The sequence below is a fragment of the Tachysurus vachellii genome, chromosome 9 (assembly GCF_030014155.1).
Source record: "Tachysurus vachellii isolate PV-2020 chromosome 9, HZAU_Pvac_v1, whole genome shotgun sequence".
Taxonomy (NCBI): domain Eukaryota; kingdom Metazoa; phylum Chordata; class Actinopteri; order Siluriformes; family Bagridae; genus Tachysurus; species Tachysurus vachellii.
Window position 1 is genome coordinate 10,909,170 of NC_083468.1, and position 14,897 is coordinate 10,924,066.

General features: G+C 37.7%; 1 protein-coding gene across 1 annotated transcript in view; it reads left to right on the forward strand.

Annotated features, from left to right (window-relative positions):
* Positions 1 to 4,779: 4,779 nt before the first annotated feature.
* The window catches only part of nectin1b (nectin cell adhesion molecule 1b), a 62,248-nt gene continuing 52,130 nt past the window's right edge, over positions 4,780 to 14,897 (forward strand). The window contains exon 1 of the mRNA XM_060877648.1: positions 4,780 to 5,473. Within this exon, the coding sequence (XP_060733631.1) occupies positions 5,419 to 5,473 (55 nt within the window). The 5' untranslated portion in view covers positions 4,780 to 5,418. The remainder of the gene's footprint in view (positions 5,474 to 14,897) is intronic.

Below are 14,897 nucleotides of genomic sequence, written 5' to 3' on the forward strand. Positions count from 1 at the left end.
CCAGTTTGAACCCCATCAGCTTCCAGTTGCTAACATTCTGGTGTACCCAGACCTAAATCGAGCTATATACCAACCCCTGAACACCACAGTCACCCTTTTGCTCACTGGCACACTAACCTATTTGCATTTATATAAAAGCTTCAATCCAAAACTGTCAAAAGATAGCAGAGGAGCATACAGCTGAGAATGTTATTGATCTGCTTATGTGGGAGCAGTTCATTGCCTGACTACCCAAGAGGACAGTTGATTGAACGTTTTGGTATCCTGGCATAGGCATGCCCCACTCTTCTCCCCCCACTTCTTGTTCCCAGTCTTATTTTGTGTGCACAAACACCCACATGCACACACATGTTTCTATGATAGTTTGCTAATAGATCTTGGACACAATTTGGTGCTCTTGTCGATCTCTACAGATGATCTGTGGATATTCAGAGTGGTCGCTCCTGAAGTCAACAATCATCTCTTTAGTTTTATATATATATATATATATATATTTTCTCCTATTATATATTAAAGAAACAGGGGGGCACGGTGGCTTAGTGGTTAGCACGTTTGCCTCACACCTACAGGGTTGTGGGTTCAATTCCCGCCTCCGCCTTGTGTGTGTGGAGTTTGCATGTTCTCCCCGTGCCTCGGGGGTTTCCTCCAGGTACTCCGGTTTCCTTCCCCGGTCCAAAGACATGCATGGTATGTTGATTGGCATCTCTGGAAAATTGTCCGTAGTGTGTGATTGCGTGAGTGAATGAGAGTGTGTGTGCGCCCTGCGATGGGTTGGCACTCCATCCAGGGTGTATTCTGCCTTGATGCCCGATGACGCCTGAGACAGACACAGGCTCCCCGTGACCCAAGGTAGTTCGGATAAGCGGTAGAAGTTGAATGAATGAATATTAAAGAAACACTTTTTTTGAACAGTGCATTGATCATTCAATAATGCTTGCACTAAAGTCACTGACAATCACCAATATATATTTTGCAGAATATTTATTTTTTATTTCATTAACAACAACCTCAATTCCGAAACTAAACTCTGAAACCGAACTGAAATTCTGCATCAGAGATGACAACAGTTAACCTCACTGCAGCTGAAAACAATTCAGGCACCTAAGCAGAGACTAAAACCAGTGCTTTGTAGTTAGTGTTTATTTATTAGTCGCCTACAATAATTACCAAGTAGTTAATGGCCTTCTTGGTAACACTGCTGCAATGCTTGAGTTTAATTTGGCTATTTGCTTAAGTCTGTGTTTGTGTATATTGAATAGCTCTATGCTTTATTACTTTTAGTCAGCAGGAAATAAATTGTTTTCCCCAATTACATCACAGGATAATTAAAGATAATTACCTGCAATCCAGATGGTAGGAAATGTCAGAACGCTGCATGCACTTCCAGTTTCAGCGATGTCACTTCCAGTTTGTTGGCCATCTTGGAGGTAGCACTTCCACGGTACCTGACATTAAAAGCTTTTTCTGTGCTATTTAAGCACGCCGCCTACAATCTACTGTATACCTTGACAGATGGTCTTTTCAGTTTTCCTAGCGCTCAATGTCAATGTTAAGCACAGTTCACATCTCATATCTAGAATAGAATCATTTGAAAGCAGGGAGTGGCATAAATCCTCAGCTCTGGCTATCACCCACAAGCTAGTAGGATGACAAAGACTGCAGATACCTCCAGTCAATAGATTTTAAACAGGACCCACTGTCTGAAAGCAAACAAGCCAGGGAGTTCCAGAACCTCACAATAAACAAATTAATGATTCAGATACCTCTTCCTTTCCAAATTACTTGCTGGTTTCATAACCCACTTTGTCATGTATTTTGCAACTAATGATCTATAGCAGCATAATTAATTTAGAACTCTACAGCAGCATGCTTGCCAGTTTAAAGGCATTGAATCCAATTGGGCAAAACTACAAACTGCAGCAAGATAATGGCCAAAAAACACTGCCAATACAACAAATGATTCCATTAAGTTTTAATAAGGGAAGATTTTAGGTTGACCAAATTTTAGACTAACCCAACATAGCATGTATTTCACCCCCTGATCAGGAAACCGAAGGGAGAAATGCCCTAAAACTGAAAGAAACTGCAGAACAAGTCTGGAAAAAGTGGAATGTATAGTCAAAATAAAAGTAAAAGTACAAGAAAAGTTCAGAGTAGTACAAATGTTTCCAGTGAATCAGAACATTTAGGACAAAACTCCTTCATCTGCTGAGAAACCAGAGAGTTTTTTTATTGCCTGTATTTAAACAAACAAATATTCAAAATGCCTGATGAGTTAGGTCCATCATTCCATTTGAGGTTTTTAATTGTGGATAAGCTCATTCTCCTCATTATGTTTACTTATTTTATTGCTTACATAAAACAACTGTACACAGCAACGTCATTATTGAAATGTCTAGCACTGTAGAATTATCTTAACACTGAAAACCAGAAAACCTGATTTTGATGGTTTTTTTTACGGTACCCAACAAAATGGCCACTGGTATAGGTCTCACTCGCTCTAAAAATACAAAAATTACCTTGAAATGTACCATTCTTTAAAAAATGGTACATTTCAAGGTAATTTTTGTATTTTTAGCTATGCCTACAAATAGTATACTTCAGCCAGGGGGGCAGGTCTCATGCAAATGTGCAGTTATTAACATGTATTGTTTATTGCTATCTATCTACACATACCAAAATTCAGTATGGCCTAAAACATGGCCAATGAGGACTATACTCAAATTATCTCTCTTTCATGTTCACCAGATTACTGATTACACACACCTGGACTCAATCATCTTCACAGCACTGTCTCACAGTATATAATGACTCTGAACAGACACATGCAGTACAAAGTATATGCTCTGTGTCTCTTTCTAGCGTTTTCACTCACTGATTGTTTCTCTGGTTTTTACCTTGTTTTGCTATTCAAATGTTTGACCTTGTCTGTCCCTGTTTATGCTGTTTGCTCATTGCATGACCTTGCTTGCTGTTTGACCATGTTTTTGGATTACATTTTTTTACATTTCCCAACACAATGTCAAAGATGTCATCTATACTAACAAACTGTAATAACTAATAAAATATGTGCATATAAAAAAAAAAAAATCAGGGATAAAATGTTAATAATCAGGGATAAAATGCTTCTTAAAGGTGCATATGTGAATAGTTCCAAATACTGCACTGATGTCCACTAGTACTGATTTTTTTTTAGCATAAAAAAAACAGAAAAATGTGTTAGATATGTATTATATAGATACAGTTGTATGCAAATGTTTAGGAACCCCTGACAATTTCCAAGACTTTCATTTATAAATATTTGTGTGTTTGGATCAGCAGTTTCATTTTGATCTATCAAATAACTGAAGGACACAGTAATATTTCAGTAGTGAAATGAGGTTTATTGGATTAACAGAAAATGCGCAATATGCATCAAAACAAAATTAGACAGGTGCATAAATTTGGGCACCCTTGCCATTTTGTTGATTTGAATACCTGTAACTACTTACCACTGATTAATTGGAACACACAATTGGTTTGATGAGCTCATTAAGCCTTGAACTTCATAGACAGGCACATCCAATCATGAGAAAAGGTATTTAAGGTGGCCAATGGCAAGTTGTTCTCTTTGACGCTCCTCTGAAGAGTGGCAACATGGAGGAATCAAATCAACTCTTAAATGACTTAAAAAAAAAAAGATTGTTCAACATTAAGGTTTAGGGGAGGGCTACAAAAAGTTATCGCAAAGATATAAGCTGTCAGTGTCCACTGTGAGGAACATAGTGAGGAAATGGAAGACCACAGGCACAGTTATTGTTAAGGCCAGAAGTGGCAGGCCACGTAAAATATTGGAGAGGCAAAGGCGAAGGATGGTGAGAACGGTCAAAAACAGCCCACAGACCACCTCCAAAGACCTACAACATCAGCTTGCTGCAGATGGTGTCACTGTGCATCATTCAACAATTCAGCACACTTTGCACAAGGTGAAGCTGTACGAGAGAGTGATGCAAAAGAAGCCTTTTCTGCATACACACCACAAACGGAGTCGCTTGAGGTATGCAAACGCATTCAATCATCTTGTGGGGTGATTTGAAGCGGGCTGTCCATGCTCGGCAACCATCAAACCTAACTGAACTGGAGATGTTTTGTAAGGAGGAATGGTCCAAAATACATTCAACCAGAATCCAGACACTCATTACAGGCTATAGGAAGTGTCTAGAGGCTGTTATTTCTGCTAAAGGAGGTTCTACTAAATGTTGATGTCATTTTTCTGTGGGGGTGCCCAAATGTATGCACCTGTTATGACTGTGTCCTTCATTTATTTGATAGATCAAAATGAATTGCTGATCCAAACACCCAAATATTTATAAATGAAAATCATGGAAATTGTCCGGGGTACCTAAACTTTTGCATACGACTGTACATATACTAAAATAAAAAAACGTATAGCCCAAACTGCTGGACTTCAGAATTTATAATAATGAATCTAATAATTTATAACAAATCTAGAATTTTAATAAGTAGTATACTTAGCTTAATAGTTTAAATAGCACACACAATTAAAGCTTGTAAATTAGGCTGCTTTACAGAAACAGACACGTCTAAAACATGACCGAAAATTGGTCGCAGCCTAAGAAATGGTTTAGTGTTTATTCTATCTGTGATCTATCAGTTATGACGTAATAAAGTACTTTTTAAGAGCACGATTGGCTGCTACATCCCTACAAACTGTCCTCTCTGTAGAGGGCGTGGTCTCATTTGGATCCCCGGCCTACTTTATTACGTCACCAGATTCGGTTCTCAGTCAGCTCGCGCTGTCCGCTACATCAGTTCAGGTGATCGAGTTTCATTTGAATCACACGACCCCGCTTTTTTTTTTTTACTTTGTAAAACCTTCTAGGTGAAAGCGCACGACTCGGTTTTTGTGCTGACATTCGCGAACAACCTCAGAATAATCTCATAATCCCCGTTTGCACACACAAGGGTGAAAACTGGGAACATTAGAACTTCACGCGGATCCTACTATTGAGTAAGAAAGACAAGAGACAAAAAAGGCCTGTTTCTGTGGCGGAAAACAGGGACCTGGGGTTCAGAGGCACTGACGCACCTAAAGCGCATTGTTAAACCGGACTGTATCCGTACTGGCACGGTGGAAAGAGAGGAAAAGCAAAGTGTCAGTTGTGTAGCCGGATCTCTTGAGCTAACAGTAACGACCATCCGCAGTTTTTATTCTGTATCACCATTTGACTTGACAAGTCCGCGATCCAGGATCAGCCTACATCTGTTTTAGATCACAGGGGCTTTGTGTCGGGTCGAGCGCATAAGAACAAGTCGTACCGGAGTCTCTGCAAAGGCGCTTCAAAGTGTATGGGGCTGAACTTATTATTCTGAAGTGCTCGCGCGTTTCTACAGGATTTTCGGTTCACGGCTTGCACCATGGCAAAGCAAGCCAGTTCATGGATACTCTTAGTGGTTCTTATGAACACACCAGGTACGTACCGTTGCGCTCTAGGGGTCAGAATGTGTTAATAAAAGAAATCAATACCGACTTTTATTTTGCGCGTAACGCAATATGACAGGGTCACTTACACCCAGCTCCCATTATGCATGTTTGGCATGAACCCGAGTAGGAGGATACTACAAAATGAAATGTAAAATTTAAGAGACAGTCTGAACGCAAGCACCCTGGTTTGGCATTCAGTGCAGGAGGAAGATGGCGACAGGGATGCGATGCGATGCGGCAAGACTCCATAAAATGTTCCAGCCAGTTAAGAGATAGTCATCTTAAGAAAGAAGGATAAAGATCACTAATACGAAGTTAACCATTTAAAAGATTTCGCTAGATGTCTTTCCTATGATGAATTCTTCCATGTTCGTGTATTCTATCATTTATCATTTAAAGCAATTACTTTTTTCAGAGTAATTCAACAGAACACTATATACTGTACATATATATTAAACACGATTTTCAAGCCATTCGTTGTTCACACACTTTTCTTTAGATAGTTAGTGTTCTACATTAAACTGTCTCTGACACTTTTATTTTAAGGATTTTCCTAGAAGGAAAAACTAAAAAAAAAACTCAGTAGGGTGTTCAACAAAACTAATTTTCCAAATTAACTTGCGTTATAAAAAAAAGTCTCCAAACTTATGTTTTATTATTATTATTATTATTATTATTATTATTATTATTATTATTATTATTATTATAGATAGTCTGTGTAAAGTGTTTTTGTGACCGATTAAGGTGCCAAATGACATTCATTAAACCTACTAATATAACATGTCATCAGGCTTGAATCTTATCTTCTCAATAGCCTCTGTTGGCCTTGCTTCATGTGAAAATGAGAAAACAGCACATAAAACACTGAATGTAACTCTGAAGGTGTAGAATTTGAAAGAGATGAAGATGTACATGCCGTTGTCCAGCTGTCATTTTCCTCTGAGACTTAAACAACAAACCCATTTTTCTCAATAAAGCCACAGTTAAATAAACTACTATTTAGAAAAACCTTCACACTGCTCTCTCTAACTGCTAGTGCTGTAAACAGAGTGAGGTCAAGAAAACTCCTTGCTCTTGAGCGAGCTTGCCTTCAGCTTCTTTGGCTTCTTTGTCAAATTCAGCTTAGATTCCCATATCATTTAACCTTGGGTAGATAATTTCTTTGTACAGACAGACCTGAAACAATGGATAGAGTATGTGTCAAACTTATTAAAGATTGCACCCAGTTTTTCTTCTCATGCAGTCATTTCCAGAGATTACTATTGAAATGAATTACATTTTACAAACCAGTCCTTATCGGCTTTTTCTGCATTGTTTCAAAATGTCTGTAATTCTTTGCTGAGCCACAGCCTTCCTTCTCCCATGATTAGTACAAGTCTTTCTCTTTACAGGCAATTTGTTTGCAAGCTGCGACTTGTGATTTCAAGCTGTAGAAATGTAAATCCACACACAGACACAGCTGGGTGAGGCTGTGAGCTTGCACAAAGAGGCAATGTCTGAGATCTGTACAGCTTGATCTCAGAATACACAAACATAGCCAATCCCCATTGTCAAATCCAGCACATTTAGGATAGTCTACAATATTAATTGTGTACAAAACATGTATTTAAATTATCAGGATGAAAATTGCCTCCTGTAATTAGCAGCTGCGGAGGCTGAGCTTTTAGGCATATATTCGTTATTTGTCTCAGAACCAGACATTTGTATCAGAGTACAGAAATTTCACAACAAAGTGTGTTCACATAAGTAACAGAGTTAGGAGTATTTTGTAGCCCAGGATTAAAGCAGACTCATGAATTATGTGAACATGCTGCATCTTGTTTTACCCATCATGGCAAGCTACAGCACATTGGGGAAATATGATTACAGGATCATTCTGTTAACTCTTTGTTAACAGATAGATTTCACACATTCCACATTAAGTTCATGGTTCAGTCTTATCAAGTTTGAACGTATTATCAGGATAATATACTTATGATTTGTTCATGTAATTAGGACTGGGGATTGCACTTGGCATGCTTGACTGTTGACAGAAGGGTAGGAGTCAGGCCAGATTATTTATGAACTAGATATGGTCTGTTTGGCAGATTTTTTTTTTTTGATTCAGTCTGTTTCCATTTATAGTTATTCTTTAAAACAGAAATACCACATGAATATATTTATAGATCCTTTCATAAACCTAACACTGTGAACGACTAATCATATAGGATAAGTAATGTAAGTTATTTTCCCTGATTTGTCACATCAGATGAAAATATCTGTAAAGCTTTTCTAGGGGTTTGCGTTATTGGCTTTCTACTCTGGCAGAAATAAAGACTGCTTTTGTTAACATTTTTTAGGTCACTATTTTTTGTCATTAAGTTATATATAAAATGTATCAGTTCAAAGATGACATTTCAAGGTTTATCTGTGTGGGAGTGATCAGGTTAATCCTCTGAGTACACTGTGGTCTGACGCCTTAAAAACAGTACAATAAATAAAAGAACACATATATTAATGCACACTGATACACCTGTTTTTAGAACAGATGAATAACCTTGCTTCATTTGAACAAAATCCTCGTTAGTTTATAAGCCCTTTCTCCGAAAAAAGGTTACAACCATTTACCTTAATTAACCTCATTACAATTTAAAGATTGAATTTTTAAAATGGAAACATTTTGGAATTCAATTTTGGAACGGATGTGGATGCAAAAATGTATGCTGATGTTTGGGTTTTGCCTAAAAGTCGTATGTGAATATTTTGTTTTGGTCCATGGTAGAGATCGGGATTAGTTGCTGGCCAAGGCAATCACATTTTCGGTCTTTTGAAGCTGTTCAGTCAGAGAGCTTGGGAAAAGAAGACAGGAGTGCTCTTTTAAATATTCACCACTTTTATAAGCCTTCTGATTGCAAAGAACAAGACTTGTTTTTACATTACATGTCATGATGAACATTATCATTGTCATTACCAGATAATAGAGTCTTCACATGCTGTTCTGGAAGGACAGGAAATTGACCGTTATAGCCACCTCTGATTGACAATTTTGTATGGTACTAATATTATATGGCATTTGTGGTAACTGCTCTTTACTCACAAACACAGGAATTTTGGAAACTTGCTGGTTTAATTAAGGCTAGGAAATTGTGAAAGTAATCATGGTCTAGGTCTTTTGAAGATTTTAATTTAGAGAGATGTAAAGGAAAAAAAATCATTCTTCGATTACTAGTTGACCACATTATTTATGTTTGAGTGGCATTTGCAGCTGTTTACATTCATCTGATGAGCAGTAGATAGCCTGAACACCTAGGCAATAGACAGATACAGGATAGGAAATGGGAAAAATTCAGGGGGCTTGTTGTGTGGCACTTGTGTTTACTCTTCTTTAGAAGCAAACATAACGATACAGTCATTCACCTTTAGGATAGTCAATGAGGTTGAGGTCAAAGATCTGGCCTATTAAAGTCAAGCTCTTTTGAAGTGCTAAGTGATATACATCCTGTTGTGACCTTTACAATAGAATCCAGACCAGCAGTGTCTGATGTGTAGGAATGTATTCAAACAAGGGTGATTGGTCACATCTTCAACATTGCCTTTGTAAAACTGATTTAAAGAGAAAGTGGCATGTGGTACAGATATTCACACAACTGGTATTTCCATTGCTTGCTTTCAGACACTTTGAAATTTTTACTGAATAAAGCCTGCTGTTGATGATGGTAGAAAGTCACTCTCATCGCATCATCTCATATTGAAATCAGTTCCCAGTGAACACTCCAATCAGAATGATCTGTGCTTACAATAGCTCTGATTATGTGTGTCTTATTCCTGTATATAATTGAAAACAGCACTTCAAAAAACAACAAGTGGAAACATCACAGAAATGATCACTAATGAGGTTGTTTCTAGAAATATATATTTGCTTTTTTTTTTTAGGATAGTTTGTAATTCCTTTTTCCCAAGGTATAAGCCACTTTCCTAATTCACATAATGTAGCAGATATATATTTCCCAATATTTTGGAAATGTGTCATCCCTGGGAAATGTGTGTCTGAGAGAGAGACAGAGAGCGCGCGCGCGAGAGTGAGAGAGAGAGAGAGAGAGAGAGAACAGAAATCTAAAGAACAGAACATACAAATCTAACGTACAATATTAATTTCCATTTCTTATTATACAGAGGTTCAATCTTAAAGAGGCTCTTCTACGTTACCCGTAATGTATCAAATCGGTTATATGTCTTTAAAGACAAAATGGTCTGTTCTTCACTAGCAGAACACTTGATGTATGCTGGATACGGCAAAGTGGATGCCTTCTTCACACAGGAATGTCTTTGAGGTCTGCCAGACCTTTCACCAAGGTGAAAGTTGAAAGTCTTTCACCAGGGTTAGGAGGATCATCTCAACCAAATTTTTAATGGAAATTATCTACATATTAGTAGCTAGGATGGCAAACAACCCAGATAATAGTCCAGAAATTATAATTTTCTAATCTAATAAAGATCTAATAGTCCAATTTATACAAAATGCAATAGCTTTTTTAATTAAAAATGGGAATTACAATTACATAATTGCAATTACAAATGGGAATCTGTCTAGCTTGGAAGTGTAATCCAAGTAAAAATTTGGCAACATGCAAATTTAACAAATGTCAGCCTCTGCTCAGATTAGACACCATACGGGCCACCTGTTTGGTGCCCAGAGTGTGAACGATGCTGCTTGTAAACTACAGACTGAAAATTAATTGCAATTAGCCACCCAGGTATTCCTCAGTATGATATTTACAACAAACAGCAGTTCACTGTTTATTCTAGATACAAATATCTTTCTACTATTCCAACCAGCCATTCTATGTTGGCTATATAAGGATTTTCTCTGGGTGAAGATGTATGTGTTACAAAGTATGATGCCTCTCGATTTAGTTTTTGAATCGATTTCCATGTCTTCTTGGCACTAATATAGGTATAATTGCTGAACAGAAACATCTGTTTTGCTCTGAAAGCTAATGAACAGATACAGGGGGAAGAGCATGAAAACTGTTGACCAGAAACAGGTGTGTTTTCGGAAGGTCATTGAGCCTGCAAATGAGTGAAAATCTGTTCTGCTCATCAGCCATATCTCAGTGAGTGTTTTCTTAACTGCAAGGGTTGCTGTAAGGAAGAGGTAATTTTTTCTCACCGTTTTTCTTGGTCTGTTTATCTGTCCTTGAGAGAAAGCCTGTGTGAAAAGGATATGTGTATTTGCTAGACATTGACACATGGCGTGGCATTTGGCAGATGTACTGTGTGTAATTCTCAGATGTGTGTTAAGTAATTATACAGACATTCAGATGGGTTGAAGGAGAGAGGGGGTGACTGACCTGTCTTTTATGATATGACTGGGTTAATTTCTTGCCGAGCTGTTAGAATGGTTTTGCTCTTGGGCAGGGAAGAACATTGAAGATTAAGGCTAAAAATATTTTAACAGAGCCAGCATGTAAAATACTTTATCATTTGATTTTTATGTTTTTCTTCTTTTGTCATGGATGTGGACATTTGGTTTAGAGGTGAACTCTTCTGTTCCTGAGAAAAAGCTGCATGAATAAACACACAGGAGCACCACACATATAGAGCACAAATAAATGATTAAGTACAAGTATACATTAAATATTCATTTCCTAAGGCTGCGGAGTGTGTAATGATGCAGAAGTAATGGACTTCGTAAGCATGAAGTAGCCCTGAAGGTGAAGTTCACCTCTTATTATGGTGCCTGTGTGCGTGAATTTGTGTGCACTTTCTTAGTGGCTGCATGACTTTACTTCTACTATGGCTTTAGTCTTAAGACCGCAGCTGCAATTTTTTGCTTTAAACTTTGAAGCCATAGAAAATCAGTGACCAAGAACCAGTATTGCTTGCCCTGTTTTAGAGTGATTTAATGATTCTTATCTTGATTCAGAGATTAGATGTTTAAGTCCTTCACCCTTAGCTCTGGCCTGTATAGACAGATCAGCTGGAATGATGTCCTGGTGTATTTAACTTAATTGCAGATATGGGCTGGACATTCATTGTTAAAATTAATTTCAGGCTTTTGTAAATAGACACAACTCATTTATTCTCTTATGATTCTATTACTTTCTTGTCTTGCCTTTCTGTTTCTTCTCTCACTTCCTGCTCTTCTGTCTCTCTCTGCACTAGGTTTGCTTAAGCCTCTGCAGCCTCTCTCTGCACTAGGTTTGCTTAAACATAATGCCTTCAGGATAATAAACCTTATGCTGTAAACCATATTAACTGAGTTTTAATGTAAGGAATTTACAATCTATTTCATATTATATTTCTGGCAGACATATAATATTTATTACCAGTACTTACAGATTAAAATTGACTTTTTAAACCTATTAAAAACAAATGGTTCACCAGTTGGCTCATTCCAGCTGTTCTTGAGCTCCCATATAAGGGAAAGGCAACCTATGGTTGGCAAGCAGTACTCAAGTCCAAAATATTTTCAGGGTAACAGCAGTTAGTTAGATAATTGGACATTAACCTTTAAGAAACTGGATCATTCCTGGCCAAAACTTGCGCATTATTTTAGACTAAACCAACATAACCACGCTTCAGAAAGAAACAGGTTTATTTATTGTAATGTTACTACATTCATATGCTTTCATTGGGTAAAACTTGCCCTGTGATCACTTAACTACATAAAAGCTTGTCAAGGGAATATAGAAAATGGATGAATATACCTGCCATTTCATTTGAAATGTGTTAATGGAGGTGGGTGGGGGTAGATGAGAGGAGATATAGATAGAGAGAGAAAGTAAGAGGTGAGTGAATAGACTGTGATCTGCTATGAGGTGCTGTTGTTATCTGGAGGCATGTGCTGTTTTATGATCATCGCAGTCTTTGAATCTACCTTTCTATTTCTGTCTCTGTATCTTTTAGAAATATACAATTGAAGCCAAATGTTTGCATAAACCTAGGCTCATTTATTCATGGGATCCTGCCACTGAACCACCAGGAAGCCGTTACATCACTTTATGCTATATTATATATATATATATATCACACTGGGTCAACTGTTTACATACACCAAACCTGCATTGAAGAAGCATGCTGCTACAGGCAGTTTAGAGACAGTTGGTTGGAAGAAACCCAAAATACAACTTTTGTATCCTCTGTAGCTGTGTGTCTCTGAACCATTGTTGAATCTTACCAAGTTTCAGAACATGGACTTGAGCTAGATCTGTTCATGCCTACACTATTTCCTCCAACAAAGCTGTAATCACAATGCAACAACAACAAACGGATTGGATTTGGACTAGCTAAGGTATTAGAATAAATATTAAAATGACACAGGTTTGGGTAAAGATACAGGGCATGGAACACGCAGGGTTGAGAGCCTGCAGTTTGGCATTGATCCTTCTGTGGCCCAGTAGAAGGGATAATGCTAAAGTAACCATTGCCATCAGCTATTGATTTTCCCATTTCAGGCTGAGTGGTTGTGCACCGCTACCTTGTAGAAGAAAAATAAAAAATTTGCCTTAATATTTTCTCAGATATTCTCTAATAGCTTTATTTCATGGGTGGACAAATGGGAGGGAAAGCTGTACAGTTGAAAATTTTCATTTGTTTATTGACGTCTTGGAGAGGAGAGAAAGAATGGAGGATGAGAAACAACGCATGAAAAATGTCTGTGTCAGTTGGATTGGTAATATGAAAGGAAATAGCTTGGGTCAGTGGGACATTTATTATTAAGTGATTAACAGAACATGAGGGTTAAGAGAGGGGTTAAGGGAGTAAATCAGCCTGTGCTAGAGGGTGTGGCTCTCATTCATCACAATAGAGCTGTGTCACAAGTAGTCTCTGTTTTATCTGTGACAAACATTTGCACTGACATTTAAAAGGCTTGTAATATGATCCAGTGGGTCATATAATCTATGGCCAGGTTGTGAGGGGTTAAAAGGGAAAAAGGGGAAACGGTTTCAAGAATACGTGGCACAAAAATAATTGCTTATGGTCTCAATTTGTTTTACCCGTTCTGTATAGAATCTATTTCTAAGTACCCACAATACACCATCCATTTGAATGAAGAGTGAAGTCAGGCATTAATCCTACACTGATAATGAATTGACTTTATCCAAGCTCTCAGACACAGTTCCTCTCCCTAAGGGGACGCCAGAGCCATAAGTACTCATTTTATCCTAGCAATCAATCTGTCTCCACCCGTCTGTCAACGATACTTAAAATACCCCTAACCTTTTATACCTAATTTTAACTATGTTCTGTTTATTGTCTTTCTAACAGTCAAATTTTTCTTGTGAACACAAAAATTTTTTTAAATCATATTTACATTGTGTTTAAAATGCTTGTAATTTAAGTACGACAACAAGATATTTTTTCTGAGCTTGTTAGCATTATAACCATAATTTCTATGTTCACTTTCTGTGTTTTTAAATATATTTCAAGCTTACACTGTTTAAAAATCTAAAGAGAACCTGAGGCAATAGGTAATTTACTGCTAAGCAGTGATCAGGAGATGAGGGTTTAAGTAGACCCCACCCTGAAGCCGTCAAACTGTACTCATTGTAGATTTCTCCTGTAATTAGTGTAGACCCCTCCTTGATTGCTAACAGCCTAAAAAGTGGTTTTGTGCCAGAAGAGCGACTCAGGAGGTTAGAATCTGGCATGGCACTGGAAGGCTTGGCATAACTATGGCATTAACCAGTAAGAGAGCTAGAAGTAGCTTAAGTACTGCTGTGTTGTTAGTGGTATGAGCCAAATCTGGTGATCCATAGACTGCCAAAGTTATATCTGGATGGTGAGATGGAGGGTAACTTAGTTGTGCAGATAAAAATCCCACACAATGTCATGTATGCTTAGCTAAAATCAATTTTGAACCATACTATGCCAACATAACCTTGACCTCCTCCTCCTACACCAATGCTAGGCTAGCAGAATAATTACATTTTCCACCCAGAAATTCTCTTTCTGAAGAAATCCTTGGCTTTCTGTTGGTGCATCCATCAGACACTCAAAGCAGAAACTCAGATCTCAGCAGACTAGGTTGGCCTGACTTGTGGATCCTGTTTTTGCCATTAGGAATCTGTGTAGTTTCTCTGTTAACAAAAAGCAAAGCTGTGTGTTTCAATGACCAAACCTTAACTAGGATTATTTAAAAAAGAAAGAAAGAAATGAGATTTATGAGCTCATAATTTTTATTCCACATCCAGACCTTTTACAAGATAATATTGAACCACTTGGCCAACCCTGTTTATGCTTGTCTTATAAACAATGACATATATGACTTAATGGAGTTTCCTTTTTAATTAATGGAAGAAACATAAAAAACAGTTGGCTTTGTGTATGTTTGTGTGTGTGTGGGGGGGGACGACGACGACTGATTTACGCATTGGCTCAGTGGGGGAGGGAGGCCAGAGTGCTTTGGGATTGCTGCAGCTCTGAATGA